At 39.3% G+C, this 19,288-nt stretch overlaps 1 protein-coding gene across 1 annotated transcript in view; it reads left to right on the plus strand.

The window, feature by feature from the left end:
* LOC114657814 (ankyrin and armadillo repeat-containing protein-like) overlaps window positions 1–19,288 on the plus strand; it is a 70,290-nt gene that overhangs the window by 28,647 nt on the left and 22,355 nt on the right. Inside the window, exons 4-6 of the mRNA XM_028809731.2 lie at window positions 3,921–4,139; window positions 15,551–15,688; window positions 18,078–18,322. Coding sequence (XP_028665564.1) covers window positions 3,921–4,139; window positions 15,551–15,688; window positions 18,078–18,322 — 602 coding nt within the window. The remainder of the gene's footprint in view (window positions 1–3,920; window positions 4,140–15,550; window positions 15,689–18,077; window positions 18,323–19,288) is intronic.

A 19,288-nucleotide genomic window follows, 5' to 3' on the forward strand; every position in this document is an offset into this window, starting at 1 on the left:
GACAAGTATATTATACCTGAAAAGTGATGAATATGATGTACAGACTGAATTTGAATTTTGGTTCCTTTTTAAGAGGGCCAATGCTGAATATTTGCACTAAAGAGCTTTTTGGTTTTTTTCCACAATTTATATCAGCTACCTGTTGTCACTTCTCAGACAGTTCAGGAATATCTTAGCCAAGCTCCACTCTATCATGCCCAATGTCCTGGAAGCCATTAACCAACTGGCGAGGGGCTACATCCAGTTTTTGTATTTTTTTTTGCCAACATAAAAAGGCAATTTGCAACAGTGTCCAGTTCTGACATAATCAGAGCAATTTACTGCACTCATATTGTCACAGAGGCACCTAGCGAGAATGAAGACACTTTTGTTAACCGTGATTAGTGACAGTCCATTAATGAACAATGAGCAAGCCAAGATAAGAACTAAAAACATTGTGGATCAGTGGGTCAACCCATGATTAATTTATTTTGAGACAAAATAGCTTTGATAAATGTGACTGCTTATTGGTAATGTAACTAGCTGAACCCTCCATCTTTCATGTGGTCTGCACTGTTAATTGTAACAGCAATCATGTCAATACATTTGTCAGATAATAGCGGCTACCTGCTAAGACACTGGTGCCTTACGCCTTTCCGTGACCTCTCAAATGCAAAGGAGAGACTCTATAATGCTGCGCATGATCATGTGTGTGTAGACCAAAGAGAGATACTTTTGAATACAGATGTCAGGGTCTCAATGTGTCAGTCTAACGTGTCAGTTGAGAGGCTGTTCTAATAGTCAGTGAAGGTCTGCAGCATCATGATTGCATATGTATGAGAATATGGACGTTCCATGGTGGTACTTGAGGTGCACTAACCCAGGGGTGGGCAGATTCAGTCCTGGAGGGCCGCAGTGGCTGCAGGTTTTTGCTCCAACCCAATTGCTTAATAAGAAGCCCTTATTGCTCAAGTAACACTTCAGCTTCACTTTAATTGTCTCTCTCGTTAAGATTTTGAACCCTTATTGCTTATTTTAGTCTTAAACAGCTGTATTCTTGGTTTTTAATTGCTCCTAATTAGCAATACCATGCAAATGACAAAAGAGACCAGCATTTCTCCATTTAGCTTGTTTTCATTTACACCTGTGTGTATTTATCATGCACTATTTGGTTTAATTAAATACTTGGAAGGAAAGTGAAGAGAAAAAAGTGAAGCACTGAGAATTACTCGTCTGTTTTAGACTTCAAATCATTTGGATGATATCCTTAGAAAGGAAAATAAATCTAGGATATGAGAATGACCTGACATGGCAGCGTTACAGCACTAGCAAGCCATGAAATTAAATAATTGACAAGGATTGGTTTCTAATTAAGCAACTGGGTTGGAACAAAAACCTGCAACCACTGCGGCCCTCCAGGACTGAATCTGCCCACCCCTGCACTAACCCATGCATATTTACAAGGTGATTGTGATTTATAAATCGTAAATTTAGTAGAAATGTGCATACCCCAGGTTTTATAAATCAGATTTTTTTTGGTGTATACATTTTCCTGTTTTATTTTTTTTTTTTGTAGGCGCTTATTTTCACACTCAAATCCTTGTAAAGTTATGAGAACCAGACACTGCTGCAAATTGCCTTTTTATGATGGCAAAACACATTATGTTTTATGTACAGTATGTATTCCCACACCATGCAAAAACTGGATGTAGCACCTCATCGGTTGGCTAATGGCTTCCAGCACAGCAGGCATGATGGAGTGAAGCTTAACTGAGATATTCCTGACGTGTCTGCCAGTTCCCTGAGAAGTGAAAACAGGTAGCCGATATAAACTGACAAATAACCAAATAAATTCTTTAGTGCAAACATGCAGCATTGGCCCTCTTAAAAGGGAACTAAAATACAGTCTGTGCATCATATTCATTACATGTGAATTTTTAATATGTTTGTCACATCAACACACATTATAATAACATTTAAATGATATGAATTTTGCGTAGAAGTCATCATTTATCTGATTTGGATGTATTTCCCTACTTGATCAAGGGTGTCATCATTTCCCAGTTTCTCGAAAATTGTGCGTACACATGGGTCAGAGTTGCCATAAATATACGTATGTTTCCCTTTCAAGTTTTCTTTTATAAATCCCAATGTTTGTGTGGGAAGATGTGTTTGTACATTTTGTGCCTCTTTGTGTACTAGCACAAGCTTTATAAATGGGGCCCCAGAACATTTTTACATCTAAAAAATCTTATACCTGACCCACAGATCTGCCTGGTTTAGTAGTTTGTCCATAGATGTTCCCATTTGAAAGGGGCCATGTCTTATAGGTTAAAAATCATCCTTAATGGTGTTTAAGTGTTTACAGTACAAGCTAAAATACATGCATACAGGTACTGTATATACAGTAAATGCAGTCTAAATATATGTGTAAATTAAGCAAAAAATCTCAGAAACTGAAAATATAACCATTTAAAACATAAATCCCAGTGAGGCACTGATGAGTGATGACACTGATTGTACACAGTACTGTTTTTATTTAAATTGTTTCCATAACCTTACAAGGACGCTAATGATGTTGGGATAACTAGGAATGTGCCAAATTAGTTGGTCACTGAAAATGTACCTAATTTTTTACTGGTATTTTTTTCTGAATCTTTTGGTTTTTCCTCCAGTGCTTCTTAACATTTGTTTAGGAAAACTGATATGTTGTGTCATTTTAAAAATGAGTCAAACAGTTTAAGTTAGTTTTGGAAATTTGCTCTTCTACTGAACTGCCTTAAAGACACATTTTGCATAGTTCAGGAGCCCAATGCTAGGCAGGGTGGTAGGAGCTGGCACCACAGAGTCTTAGAGAGTGCATGGTGCTCCCACACTTGTCTACTTTGTGATTTATTATGGAGAAAAGGAAAACAAAACTGCAATTCTTTAGATATTTTAACATATATGGACAACCTTGTAAATAGCAAAGCTTCTGAAGGATTAATTTATTCTGTCTGGCTTTTAAAGTCTTATAGACTAATAGCAGCATTCCCTTTCTTGAAAACCAGCTAAGAATTTGTTGGATCTTATTTCAGAGAATATGATCTTTCCCACATATGAGACATATTACTTACTTATTTTTTTAAGCATCTGATACCATTCTACAGTATATACAGTATCGCCTATCAAACACTTTCAGTGCCTACCATGACTATACTCTATAGAGATATTTGATTTCAGGTTCATTACTTTAAAATACATTTTTACCATAGAATATAGTAATCTAATAATAATAGATTAGAGAACCAGACGGTCAATAACCCATCTTTCCATTTTTCAATATCTACTTTATCTTGCAAATGGGCTCAAATCCGTATTGCATCCAGAAAGAGATGTCAGTTACCTCCAATGCACACACAAGCATGACCCACTCACCCTTAGATTCTTACACTTGGGTGACGATGCGTTTTTGGAATGTGGATGGAAAGCAGAGAACCTGGGGAAATTTGAAAGGCAAACAACCTCAGATTTCATCAGGATTTCACCAGCTAGTCTGGAGTTGTCTCACAAGATGAAAATATAAGAAGCTGTAAGAAAGTTAGAAAATGAAGCTGTGCTACAATGTTAAAATTAGTCTAAAATCTACATGTATGCTTCTATAAATTATCAAAATGAGTGTCAAAGTGAAAATGAAAGCATGAACTGTTATTTCAAATAATTACCGCATATATTTAGGAGGAGAAGAATGAATTGTTTTGTCTCAATAAGTGAAGTGTACTTCATCTTGTTTGCATTTGGGTGCCCTTGATGAAGGATACTGATGTTTCCTGTAAACTAATCCAGAACTGGCAACAATGAAAATTTGTAAAATCTAAATAAATCATAGCAACCTGCTAATATTACAATTTAAAACTTGTAGAAATGTACAAAATCACATATCCTTATTTTTTCTTGCCCAGGTATAACACATCTAAGTGAGTTTCTAGACTCCCCATCTGAGGACCTGCAGTTGCTGGGTTTGGAAATATTCTCCATATTGGCTAGTGGTCCAAAAGATTTTGGCAGGGCCCTGGCAGGCGCAGGTGTCCCACAGCTCCTGGTCAGACTGCTGCACTCAAACAATGAGCGGATTGTTTTGGCATCTGTTAGGATGATGAGGCACATCTGTCTAAGCATAAGTGAGTATTTATTAAGGTGGTGTTTCTCTGTTTTTTAATTTGGTAAGCCTATAAAAATGTACCTAAATGTTCAGATGGTGGTAAAATTGGAACAAGCACATTAAAACGTTCAGGACATTTTAAAATATCACAAAGCTCCTTTGTCGAAGTGCAATTTCACTTTGGCTTCCTTATTCAATAAAGGGTTATTTCAGTAACCAAGATATGCACACCTCTACAAAAATATCTCCATGTTATTTTGTTTGAATGTCTGTTTTCTCAAACATTATCCACTTAGCCTCAAAAATAGAACAGGAACAATACCTTCCCTAAATATGAAAAGGCTTGGTTATACTGATGTAAAGGCCCATATATTAAATAAAGATGTTACTTTAATTAGGTATTGCAGACTAATATCTATGATTGCACTCATTAACAAGTAATCATTGGGTTTGAAGAGGTGAGGCTGCTTTGTTTTTGTTCCTTCGCTACTATGACTGAATATGTTACTGTTAATGAAGAGTTTTCTCTTTTAGTTCACAGTTCTATGTACCTTCTATGTATTAACTTCCCCTTTAATTAATGCCTTGTGTAACATTGCTAAATAGAGATAATTTCATTGTTGTGTGATTATACAGTATAATATGTAATGTTACAGTGTTGTTTTCTGCTGTACATTGGCTTGCCTACCCCTTAATAAAATTCAGTTAAAAAATAGAACAGGAACAGTAACATAATCTTGCAATTTCAGACACATTAGTTACTACAGTTACTACTTTTTTGTTTGTTAAATATTTTTGTAATAGTGAGACATGCAAAAATATCAGTGATAACAATGCAACGTTTAGTAGATTACATTACATGCATGTTTTTTAACAGAACTTTACAATATAGTAATTAAAAATTTAATGCTAATAGGCTTGTGGTAGTTCAGTATCTTACAAAGACAGCAGAGTTCAACTTAAATAATGTAAAAATGGCAGTGATTGATGATCTATTGTTAGGTGATAGTCGGGGAGGGATCAATTACTAAATGTTGTTCAGATTTAATATTTTCAAAAGAAGTTCCCAATGAAGAGTTAAAATCACTTGTTGAAGTCTGAAAGTAAAATTGTTAGTTGGAAAGCAGGTATGGAGTCTTGCAGATAAATTATAGCATCAGAGAAACATTGAATCATTATGATTTGCAGATTTAGTTTTTTTGTATGGTAAATACTGAAGTACATATTGTGGTATAGCAGGTCCACAGCTCATGTCAAAAGGGCCAGTTTTAAATAAATAATCGACGCACTCGTGGCTTAGAGAGTGGGTGTGCTAAATGTGGCGGATCGGTTCCCGGGGTGATTCGTGATGCAGGCAAACCTCGCTTAAGTGAACAGGTTAGGAGTTGCCACAGCTGATCCACGTCCCTGTAATATATAGAAGCGCGAGGCGGAAGGAAAAAAATCAAAGAAAAAGATGGAGGTTGCAGAGGAAGAAAGTAGAAAGCAGTGTGGAGAAAGCCGGTGTGTGAGTGAGAGGGAAAAAGAGAGAGAGCGAGTGAGTGAGCAATCGTAGGCAGCTAGAGAGTGAGCCCTAGCAGGGTGTTTGGCCAACACCTAGGGCAGTTGGTAGTGGTCGCTCCCGCTGAGCATTCTGTGAGAAGCGGGAGTGACCAGCGAAAAGGATGGCTCACCGTGGTAGACAGCGGGAGTCGGGAGGCTTGGGTGATGGATTCCCCAACGTGAGGGTCCTGGCGTCCTCAAATCGACGAAAAGGTTTTACAACCTCGTTGTTGGATCAGGACATCCTAATGGTGCAGCCGCTATTAAGGGTTCATTTGTTCAATGATTAAAGTCCTACGTGATCTGAGTTCAGACCGGAGTAATCCAGGTCAGTTTCTGTCTATGAAGTTATTTATCCTAGTACGAAAGGATTGGATAAATGGGGCCAATATTAAAAACACGTCCCACTTTAACCTATTGAAACCAAATCAAATAGATAATAAAGAACACACCCTTAACCCAAGAGCAGGGTTAGTTAGAGTGGCAGAGTCTGGTAATTGCAAAAGGCCTAAGCCCTTTACACCAGGGGTTCAACTCCCCTCTTTAACTATGACTATTATCACACTAATTATTAACCCACTAATAATTTTTGTGAATTTCCCCTTGGGATTAATAAAGTATCTATCTATCTATCTATCTATCTATCTATCTATCTATCTATCTATCTATCTATCTATCTATCTATCTATCTATCTATCTATCTATCTATCTATCTATCTAATATACATTATTCCTATTCTGCTAGCAATAGCCTTTCTTACTTTAGTTGAACGAAAAATTTTAGGTTATATACAACTTTGAAAAGGGCCAAACATTGTAGGCCCTTACGGTCTCCTACAATCTATCGCAGATGGAGTAAAGTATTTATTAAAGAACCAGTAAAACCATCAACCTCTTCCCCAACACTCTTTCTTATTACCCCAACATTAGCTCTTACACTCGCCCATCTATTTTGAATTCCACTCCCAATACCACTAGCACTAACAGATCTACACCTAACCATTCTCTTTATTCTCGCAGTATCTAGTCTATCAGTTTATTTTATTCTTGGCTCCGGCTGAGCCTCAAATTCCAAATATGCCCTAATCGGGGCCCTACGAGCAGTAGCCCAAACAATTTCATATGAAGTCACTCTAGGTCTTATTATTCTATCTCTAATCTTATTCACAGGGGCATTTACCCTTAGCACATTTAACACAGCACAAGAAGCGGTATGACTAATTCTACCAACATGACCTATAGCTACAATATGATTTATTTCTACTCTCGCTGAAACAAACCGAGCTCCATTTGATCTAATAGAAGGCGAATCAGAACTAGTATCCGGTTTTAATGTTGAATATGCAAGCGGACCCTTCGCTCTCTTTTCCCTCTCAGAATGCACAAACATCTTATTAATAAATGCCTTATCCGCTATATTATTCCTTGGCCCATCATTTAATATAATTACTATTAACCTAAACTGAGCTATTAAAACAGTAATTCTTGCATTATGTTGTAATTATGAATTATGTTCTTATGAGTATGTGCTTCATATCCATGATTCCGATATGACCAACTTATACACTTAGTCTGAAAAAACTTTCTACCACTGACTCTTGCTATAATTATCTGACACATTTCCCTCCCAATCTCAACAGCAGGATCCCCACCTCAACTATAGGCACAATGCCCGAAAGCTAGGGACTACTTTGATAGAGTAGAAAATAGGGGTTCAAACCCCCTTAGTGCCTAGAAAAGAAGGATTTGAACCTCCACCGGAAAGATCAAAACTTTCAGTGCTCCCATTACACCCCTTCCTAGTAGGGTCAGCTAATTTAAGCTTTTGGGCCCATACCCCAAATATGTTAGTTAAAATCCTTCCCCTACTAATGAACCCATACATCCTATCCATTATACTAATTAGTCTCGGACTAGGTACAACCTTAACCTTCACCAGCTCTCACTGACTTCTTGCATTAATAGGCCTAGAAATTAATACAGTAGCTATTATTCCACTAATAACAAATCGCCATCATCCCTGAGCAGTAGAAGCCGCAACAAAATATTTCATCACCCAAGCCGCAGCCGCGGCTGTACTCTTATTTGCAAGCATTTATAATGTCTGACACTCCGGACAATGATTAATCCAAAATATATCAATATCCATGTCACAGGTGTCTGGTCACACTTATAGGTAATCTAACTTAGACACCATTAAAATATCTGACTACGCCACCCAGTTTTATTAAGAGACTGGGAACTCCTGAAATTTACCAATAATAGCACACAGGTTTCTTTAAATTGGGCGGTGAGTAAACACACAATGAAAGACACAACAGTAATTTCAGGAAAAGGCAACAGTAATTCTATTGTACAGGACAATATAAGGTACATTAAACAGATAAACAAACATAACAGAACCTAAACATATCAAGAATTAATTTCCTTTTTTTGTAAAAGGAAAATACACAGTCCACACTCTAAAAGTCCGTAAAAACAGGAATTGGAGGATACAACCTTTAGTGGTGCAGAGTCCAGTTTGGGCACTGTGTTACCCCAACACTTAATTGTTCACAGAAGTTGTGTGAAATTGTTGACTCCCTGTCAGCGTCTCTTCGTTGTCCCTTTTTCTTCCACTCTGGGCTCCTTGTGTTGCTGGGACCTAGGCACGCCTCATTCCTCGTCTGTCAGCTTTACTGGGTCCTTTCATGCAGATTCCCTCTCTCACTGAACCCACATCTGGCGTCTCCTTGTGCAGCTGTCTCTTCCTCCCTGGAAGTGTTGCCGCCCTTGTGCCTCACGTTGTGCCAGCCAGGTACCCTTGTCTGCCTGCGAGCCCCTGTGCCCTGTCCGAGTGTCTTGGCAGTGTTTCCTGTGGACTCTCCCTCCTGCCTTCTGCTGGCCAGCAGTTTATATTTACTTCACCCCTCTGTTGTCAGTCCTGGACAAACAGTCTAATCAATGGCACCTCTAAATTGCCTGGGTTTAACAATTAATAAAAACATAAGTTAACAAAATGTATGGTTACCAAACATTAATAAGTTCAGATATGCTGATTAGAGACCAATATTTCCAAGCCAGGTAAATACAAACATTCTCTAAGGTCAGACTTCAAAGCAGTGATTCCCTTGCAGGACAGCAAATACCACTAATAGGTACAGATATGCTGATTAGAAACCAATATTTCCAAGCCAGGTAAATACAAACATTCTCTAAGGTCAGACTTCAAAGCAGTGATTCCCTTGCAGGACAGCAAATACCACTAATAGGTACAGATATGCTGATTAGAAACCAATATTTCCAAGCCAGGTAAATACAAACATTCTCTAAGGTCAGACTTCAAAGCAGTGATTCCCTTGCAGGATAGCAAATACCATTAATAGGTACAGATAGCCTTTTAACTTCTCACCCCCCCAGTCCCAACAGTGGGTGCCTAATGGAGCCACCCAGTGCACAAAAAAAATGTAAAAGTGTCCCCCTCTGACATCCACATTAATAACCCTCGCCATTGTCATTAAACGTGGAGTAGCTCCTATACACTTCTGACTGCCAGAAGTAATACAAGGTATTACCCTAAGAAGTATTACCCTACATACAGGACTAATCCTAGCTACATGACAAAAACTCGCACCCCTAGCACTCCTGTACCAAATCTCTCACAATCTTAAACCAGACCTCCTAATTACTCTAGGATTAGCGTCTACCATTATTGGTGGATGAGGAGGTCTGGCTGCGATGTCCGGAGGCAGTCAAGACAGAGGTCGGCCAAAAGGAGCTCGTTGCTGCGGGGTCTCCGCCAGCTACGCGAGTTATGGGTGAGCTGGGGAGAATGAGAGAAGGAGGCGTGCTAAGATCATGAAGAGTGAGACTGTATTTTTAACTTCTGATTTTAAAGGACTTATTTAAGGAAGATTTTGAAAAGCACTGCACTTTATTTATTTGGACACTTTGTTTTTGTTGTTGGTTTTAATAAAAGCACTTTGCACTTTTTGCACCATCCCCTTGTTTCATTGTTATGCCTCACTGCCAAGCTCATTGGTGACATTACCGATGGTGTCAGGTTCAAAGGCTCCCAAACGCAAGAAGGGAGCATGGAGCAGAACCTGCATTTTCACACATATTTGTTCACTCTGCACTTAGAGAGTGATGCTCACATAATACCTGTACTCTTACATTCACTTCCAGTTCAGTTACTTGTTTTTTTTTTTTTGTTTTTTTTTTAACTTTAACATCCGACTCCAGCAGGCTACACAGCGTGAGGTTAGAGACTGCTGTGTCTTTGTTTTCACGGAGACATGGCTCAGCGACAAAGTACCGGATGCCGCTATTCAGCTAGATGGGCTAGCCTCGTTTCGCGCCGACAGAAATGCAGCTCTATGCGGTAAGACTCGCGGTGGCGGCTTGTGTGTTTACATCAACGCGAAATGGTGCAAGAACTCTGTGCTAGTTTCTAGTTATTGCTCATCGCTAGTGGAGTTTGTGACTGTTAGATGAAGACCTTTTTATTTACCACGGGAATTCACCACCGTTTTCATTATCGGAGTGTACATTCCACCTGGCACTAATGCTAAGGAAGCGCTATGGGAACTGTATACAAAGATCAGTGAACTGCAAAATACACAGCCGGATGGACTGTTTATTGTTGCTGGAGATTTCAACCATGCAAATCTCAAGTCAGTGCTTCCTAGATTCCATCAATATGTGGACTTTGCAACGAGAGGGGAAAACACGCTGGATCTTGTTTACACAAACATCCCCGGCGCATATCGGGCTGAGCCCCGCCCCCACCTCGGCTACTCAGACCACATCTCTGTTATACTAATTCCAGCATACAGACCACTTGTCAGGCGTTCAAAACCGGTTCTGAAGCAAGTGAAAACCTGGCCAGCAGGAGCCATCTCTGCTCTTCAGGATTGTTTCGAGAGCACTGACTGGAACATGTTTAGGGAGGCTGCAACTTACGGCGACTTCACTGACTTGGAGGAGTACACTTCATCAGTGACCAGCTACATCAGTAAGTGCACCGATGACGTCACTGTCTCCAAGAACATCATCTCACGACCCAACCAGAAACCGTGGATTACTGCGGAAGTGCGTGCACTTCTGAGGACCCGAGACTCTGCCTTCAAAGCGGGAGACAAGGTGGCCCTTAGAAGAGCAAGGGCCAAACTCTCTCGGGCCATCAGAGAGGCGAAGCGCGCACACGCCCAGGAAATCCACAATCACTTCATAGACAGCGGCGACACATGGCGCATGTGGCAGGGCTTACAAGCCATCACACACTACAGGACGACATCACCTGCCTGTGACGGTGACGGCTCCCTCCCAGATGCGCTGAACAACTTCTACGCTCGGTTCGACAGGCAGAACGACGTGGCAGCGAGGAAGACCACCCCTCCTCTGAACAACCAGGTGCTGTGTCTCACTACAGCGGATGTGAGGAAAACTCTACACAGAGTCAACCCACGTAAAGCTGCTGGACCAGACAACATCCCAGGCAGAGTGCTCAGAGAATGTGCAGAACAGCTGGCAGATGTTCTTACCGACATCTTCAACATCTCTCTGAGCAGCGCCGTCGTCCCCACATGCTTCAAGGCCACCACCATCGTACCCGTGCCCAAGAAGTCTTCTGTGTCCTGTCTCAATGACTACCGTCCTGTTGCACTTACACCCACCATCATGAAGTGCTTCGAGCGGCTCATCATGAGACACATCAAGACCCTGCTGCCCCCCTCACTAGACCCACTGCAATTTGCGTACCGTCCTAACCGCTCAATGGACGACGCCATCTCCACTGCACTCCATCTTGCCCTCACACACTTGGACAAGAAGGACACATACGTTCGAATGCTGTACATAGATTTCAGCTCAGCATTCAACACGATCATCCCCCAACAACTGATCGGGAAGCTGAGCCTGTTGGGCCTGAACACCTCCCTCTGCAACTGGATCCTGGACTTTCTGACCGGAAGGCCTCAGCCAGTACGGATCGGGAACTGCACCTCCAGCACCACCACACTGAGCACTGGTGCCCCACAAGGCTGTGTGCTCAGTCCCCTGCTGTTCACACTGCTGACTCACGACTGTGTAGCAACACACAGTTCAAATCACATCATTAAGTTTGCTGATGACACGACCGTGGTGGGTCTCATTAGCAAAAACGACGAGTCAGCGTACAGAGAGGAAGTGCAGGGGCTAACGGACTGGTGTAAAGACAACAACCTGTCTCTGAATGTTGACAAGACAAAGGAGATGGTTGTTGACTTTAGGAGGACACGAGGTGACCATTCTCCGCTGAGCATCAACGGCTTCTCTGTGGAGATCGTCGACAGCACCAAATTCCTGGGCGTCCACCTGGAAAAGGACCTCAGCTGGTCCCTCAACACCAGCTCCCTACACAAGAAAGCCCAACAGCGTCTCTTCTTTCTGAGAAGACTGAGAAAGGCCCAGCTCCCACCACCGATCCTGACCACCTTCTATAGAGGAACTATCGAGAGCATCCTGAGCGGCTGCATCACTGTCTGGTTTGGGAATTGTGCCATATCGGACCGCAAGACCCTACAGCGGATAGTGAGGACAGCAGAGAAGATCATCGGGGTCTCTCTCCCCTCTATTGAAGACATCTACACCACACGCTGCATCCGCAAAGCCACCAGCATTGTGGCTGATCGGACACACCCCTCTCACACACACTTCACCCTCCTGCCATCTGGAAAAAGGTACCGAAGCATTCGGGCACACACATCCAGACTGTGCAACAGCTTTTTTCCACAAGCCATCCGTCTCCTCAACAAAAAGGGACTGGACTGATAAACACACACACACGCACGCACACACACACACACCCAAACATTATCACTTAGCTTAACTCAACTACCTCAAAACATTGAGATTGGACTGACTAATCAACACAAGCGCAAACACACTGACCTACACTACCAAACTATCGTACACACCAACCTGTAAATGCTTTCTTTTTTTGCACAATATCCATTACTGGACTACTTTTTGCACTAACTTCTTTACTTCCTAATTTTTTTTTGCTGCTAAACTAAGGAATGTTTACTGTTTCTCCACTACCTCAACTCATCACCACAACACCATATTATTATGTTACGTTTGTGTTTTTGTCGCACTGTCACTTGTTGCTTTTGTTTGCACATTGCACGTGCACTTTGTTGTCTGCTGTCTGGTTAAAAAAGTCTTCCTTAGATAGTTAGTTAGTTTTTGTTGATTTATGTTGTAATTCATGTTAGGTAATTCATGTTAGGTAATTTATGTTAGGTCAATCTGTCTTGTCTCTGCTAGCCAGCTAACGAGGCCTCTTAGTTAGCTAGTTTAGTTTTTCTGTTAATTTATGTTGTAAATTTATATTGCATGTAGCACCTTGGTCCTGGAGGAACGTTGTTTCGTTTCACTGTGTACTAACTGTATATGGTTGAAGTGACAATAAAGCCTACTTGAACTTGAACTTGAACTTGAAGTGAGCTGCTGTACAAGTGGCTTACATGCACGCCTGTCCTGCCGTTTGACTAACTTGTATTGGGGATCTGCTTTGCCTTCAGGAGCAGCTGTTGGGGGAGTAAAAGAGGGAAATATATAAAATATACGATTTGACACAACTTCCCTTGAGGTAAATTTGAAACAGCAAACTAATCTGCAGTTCATTTCGCACAGAATGTTACTCTATTTCAAGATAGATGAGTCTGCAAACTTACTGATTCTTTTCAAAGGGAGATTTTGAAATTTCAGATATGTGTACAGTACAGTGTATTCAGCATATGTAAATGAATATTTGATTTTCCCAACAAATCTCCCTGAAGAGTAAGTGTCCCACGTTTCAACAGATTTGCTCCACTTTGCAACCAAGTTGCATAGCCTTGGAAAAGCATGAAAAGGAATGTCTGCTTATGCAGTGCTGCAAACAGATGAAGTGTCTGAATATACCACACACACTGTCAGAAAACAATGCCAATCAGTCACCACCGACAATAAAGTTATGCCATATCTCAACTTGATAGCTTGCAAAATGTGCTCTTCTTCCTAAAATAAGCCAGATGAATACAGTTTGTAATGATAAGCTTCACTAGATCGCAATGTTATAGATTGACTGATGAATTTGTGTGTCTTACCAGGAACTGATTATGAAAAGAAGCACCCAATGAAGAGTTAAAATCTCTTATTGAAGTCTGAAGGTACCTTTAAGGACAGTAGTATAGTAATCTTTACTTCAGAGGTTTTGATCTCTGTTTTAAAAGAACTAAAAAAAGCTATTGGGGTCATCCACTTTAAATAGGTACTGGGTAGCTTTCAACTCTACAACCCTTCACAATAACTGCTTTATAGCCAAGCCAACTTTTAAGATAGTGATGGTCTTTCACAAACTGAAAGGAAGATACGAACAGTCAAATATTGTCCTTTCCAATGAACGACTACTGTATCTAACTTCAGTCTTGTCTTGGACAAATTTTTTAAGTTCAGCATTATCCTTGAACCACATGTGCAGCCCTCCTAAATCCTCTGTTCTGGTTGCAGATCAAAAATAATTTGAAGGCCACAATTCTGATCACTGGAGCAATTGTGACAAACCCTAATGCAATAAATCATGTTGGAGTTTTGGTATTTTACTGGTCATATCTAAAGAAACCTTCCTTTCAAAATGAACACAGTCTGTGACACACTGAGAATGGCACTCAAGGCAGTATTGCTCATATCCTGCAACATGCCACAAAATGTAAAACTGTCCATTTATGTATGAAGTCAAACACACATCAAATATAGCATTAATGATTAAACAAAGCAAAGCCCAAAAACATCATGTTAAAAGAGAACAGAAAAACACAACCAATGAAATGATGTTGATGCAGGACAAAAGCAAATCAATATGGGCCCAGCATTCATACATAGAGAGAGGGTCCAACCGACATAGCCAGTTATCTTCCACGCCTCTCTGTGGTCATTCTAACGATATAACAAAGCTGATTATCCTGCGTCAGCTTTTGTTGAAAGGATTGTCTTGTGGACATCCAAGCATTGATTTTATGTTATCGAGGATGGTTTAGGAGAAAAACAGATTAGATAGATAGATAGATAGATAGATAGATAGATAGATAGATAGATAGATAGATAGATAGATAGATAGATAGATAGATAGATACTTTATCTATCTATCTATCTATCTATCTATCTATCTATCTATCTATCTATCTATCTATCTATCTATCTATCTATCTATCTATCTATCTATCTATCTATCTATCTATCTATCTATTAATCCCAAGTGGAAATTCACAAATTATATGATGGGCTGTACGGCCTATTCTTGTCAAAATTATTTGTACAGTACACAATATGTATAATACAATAATATAAAGAAAAAATCCACTTCTGTGATCATTGTTTAATGACACTGCTTCTGCCATGTCCCAAATCTAAAGGACAAGACCTGGGGATTAACTTCACCACATACGAGATTTCAAAGGCTAATGAAGTTTAAGTGAAGTCTCCAAACCATGTGTACCTGAGGCTTACTGATTGTTCTGGTGGAAGGGTGCTGTTAAAACATTTTCTGTGCTTTTCATATAAATGTTTTTAGTTTTTTTGATTTTCATATACCCAAATTTGTTGGTATAGTTTGCCAAAATAGCCAAATGAACAAACCCGTTTTGATTTAGGAACAAGTACCTGCAATCAGTCAAGGCTGCCAAAAATTCTTCACACTGGGAGAAATGTTATGGATGCTGCTTGCACAAGTGGAGGAAAATTCAAATGGCAGATTAAGATTGAAAGAATTGTGCTTTACAGTAGTTTACAGTTCTTTTTTAAGTTTAGAAGGTTAGATTGTTGTAGTAGACAAAAAAATCCATAATTGTTCATGTGGTTCAGTATGTACTTTACTCTTTGCAGGCTGGATTCCAAATACTGAAAACCAAGAAATGCTCTTTAATTCTCAGGGATTAAGTTTCCTGGTAGCACTGATGTCTTACTCTCACTCGGATCTGCTGCAGGCAGAGGCAGCCTGTGCTCTCGCTTCAGCTGTGTTGGGTAAGCAGACTAAAAATGGTCATGCATATAGCTTCTCTTTTCTTTTATCTTTCTGCAAATGGTGGCTTCTTTAGAGGTTCCTTGGCTTAGTGTAACACCTAATGATTTTTGCAAGATTACTTTTGCTTTTGTTTAGCATGTACCTTGAAATATATTGTCTTTTCTTCCAGGGCAGATTCCTATTTTACAGCCAGATTAGATTAGATTAGGTCAATTTTATTAATCTCAAAGGGCAATTCAGATACATACATCAGCAGAAACATAAAAAACAAGGGTACAGACTCACAGGACAAATGATACAGCCAATCAAATAATCAATAGATGAATAAATAAATTGAAACAAATACATGTATACTGTTCAGGTATTTCAAAATTAATTTAGCGATTACATCAGAAGGAAGCAATTAATTGCCTGATAGCAGAAAAGAATACTGAATAGAATAATAAGGTTTGAAACAACACAGAACAATGATAGAATTATAGAACAATTAATTTTGCAACATATTATATATTTCATGTTTCCACTGAAAAATCTGGTAGGTTTTTTATTCTAGTAATAATTTATATTAAAAGCCAAGTATTGTAGATAATGTTACACTCGTATATCTCCACAAAGTCCCACCTTTCCCTAATGAACAACATTCAAAGACATGTTCAAAGTTGAAAACTACAGTATTACTTACATGCAGGGAAGGTATATTTGAAATACAGGAAGCTCAAAGTTACTCAGTGAGACAGGACTTGGGATTAAACTGACAGTTCTGTGCTCAATGGTCTAACTGCTTAGACACTGCACAATAAATGATAGCCTGCTAGCATTCCAAAACGCATTGGTCTGTACTGCTAGCATGTTGTGGTGCAGCACTCACGAAAGTACAAAAGATGGTAAAAGGGAGAAAAATGCATTCACAGAAATGTGCTATTGGATGGAATATAAGAAACATCTATGGCTATAGTAACCAACCAACACTTGTGTGCCCTTTTTAAGCTCCCATTATACAACTGTAATAGATAGATAGATAGATAGATAGATAGATAGATAGATAGATAGATAGATAGATAGATAGATAGATAGATAGATAGATAGATAGATAGATAGATAGATGTTACTATATGATAACCAGATAAATAAGGGGGACAACATATAATGTATAAATAGACTGAAAGCTACACATTTTCCAGTGAATTGGCAAAAGCTTTTAAATGCTAATCTATAATTCCTGACCACTAAAGAGCCATCTTTTTTCCATTTCTAAACTCCAGGGTTTCTGGCTTAGTGCAATATTTTAATGCCTAGAGTGGTGTCACTTTCTAGGTGAAGTGAAACCAAACCTTGTGGCACTCATAGAAAACACTACCTTCTGAAGACTCATTCTGTGTTTTAGGTTGCCCAACTATTCCATCAGCTAGGGCTATTCCTCTTTAGAAAGGACTTCAAAATAAAAAATGAAAAAAAAAAAAAATAAATAAAAAAAAGCTGTGGCAGTATCCTGTTTTGTTTAATCTAGTTTGGATCTCTAAATTTTTGGTACAGTGCTTTAGCTGAGTAGGTTAAGAGTGCATGTCAAAAACAGAATATCACAGAAAATCTGCCTACACAAATTGCTGCATCGGTGTATTTGAGTATATAGTACATTATACATGTAGTGTGGTATGTTATATGCTGCTGCCTCACTGCTCCTGATTTTTGAGTTGTAATACAGGCCAGGATATTTTCTGTGTAAAGTTTCTATGTTTGTACAGAATTTTCTTTCACTACTGTAGTTTTTGTCTCACATCTCAAAGACAGGCATGTTCTGTCATACCATATGTGTGTGAGTATGTCCTAAAATGGGCCAGCACCTCACTAATGGTTAGTTCCAGATGTGTGCCCGATGTTATCAACATAAGCGCAGGGTCCACATAATCTTGAATTGGACAACCAGGAAAGGGATGGTTTGTATAATGTCTGCAAGAAGAGGGAAAAAATAGTTTAATGTGACCCATATGTTGAAAGTGCTACTTGGCAGTCAGAGTGTGGTTTTAAATTTATTTCTCAGTTAGCAAAGGTAGTTTTTGTTGATGCAATTTCCAGGCCTTGACTTTAAATAAACAAGAACAAACTGCTCCTTTGAGATGTTACGTAACAGTCAGCGGTTGATTAAAACTTGTTTAAGAATGGTATAAACCAACACGGTAAAACACTTGACAGGCAGAAGAAACTTAATCACGTCTTCCTTTACAAAACCAAGTTTTGCAGACTGCTAATCCTTTGTTCCGGCTTCTTTTGAAGTACTGCTGCCTCTTATGTATGCCTAAAAACTCCATGACTTCCCTGCTTATTAGTCTCTTTCATTGTCTTCTGTAACATTTAAACCTTCTGATTTACGGTATCTATTTGTCCTCCTAGGCAACCGTGGGAATGCAGAGCTTCTTTATGGCCACAGTGACTTCACTTATAGCTTCATCCTTAGACTCCTGTACTCCCAATTCAGAGAAGTGCGCCTGCTCGCTGGGGTTGCTATAGCAACTTTTGCCTTTAACAACATGGCTCAGCAGAAGCAGATAGCAGAGGCTGGTGGGGTGCATTGGCACAATTTTCAACCTTTCCTCCTTTCCAGTGACCCACTTGAACGTCTGAATGCTGCCTTCCAGGTGAGGAAGGACTTGGCTAATGCTATAAACCTTTTGCTTTGTATGTATCTAATCCAGGAGGTGTCAAACTAATTAATCATGTATTCCATTTATAAAGAGAAACATTTCATGAAAACATTCCATAACATCAATGGTCTCTAACCCATATATGAATTTGAAATTCACACCAGTTCACAGAATTAACCAAAACAGAATGAAGTAAAATCTTCCCTGACTACAACCACACTAGAAAATGAAGAATGGAAAGTTGTGATTGGAGGTCTTACGCATGATGTTAAAAAGGCGTGCCCAAGAATATTAGACAAAGATTGGAATTTTTGAGCAGACTGGATCAGGATGTGATGACAGGGTCAAAATGAAAAATTTGTTGAAAAACGGGCTACAGTTCAGAAGCCAGGAAAGTCAATAATGCTGAGTATTAAACCACAACAATACGTAAAAATAACAAAGCCAAAAGGTTCCCTTTTCCTATCTAGTCCTTTGTGAAAAGTTTGTTTTGTGTTTGTTTTTAATCCAAAAGCTCAGAAATCAGGTGATACAGTATGAATCTCTGTCTTTAATGGTATAAGTGCAAAGTTGTTATGCTTCACTCTGGTGCCCGTACACATGACAGGCAATGAGGCATGGTTTCAGACAACAATATGAAAGTGCCCACTATCAAATAATATTCAAAAACCAATGAGAAAAGATAATAACTTTAAAATGATATTATTTTACCATAAAAGTTATTAACACTAAAGAACATTATTTTCAAGCCTACCATAATTGAATTCACAAGAGTTCACACAAAGTGTGATAAGATGAACCATACCTCAGTAAAAATTCTGCATGCAAAAAAATATTAAGATTAAATGATGCTGAACATGAGATTACATTTTATTTTTATTCAAAATATTTTGTTTGTTGAAGCTATTTTCAATATTTTAGAATCTTAAAGTATGTTTTGACCCATTGAAATTAACACAC

Source organism: Erpetoichthys calabaricus, chromosome 9, assembly GCF_900747795.2.
Source record: "Erpetoichthys calabaricus chromosome 9, fErpCal1.3, whole genome shotgun sequence".
Classification (NCBI taxonomy): Eukaryota; Metazoa; Chordata; class Cladistia; order Polypteriformes; family Polypteridae; genus Erpetoichthys; species Erpetoichthys calabaricus.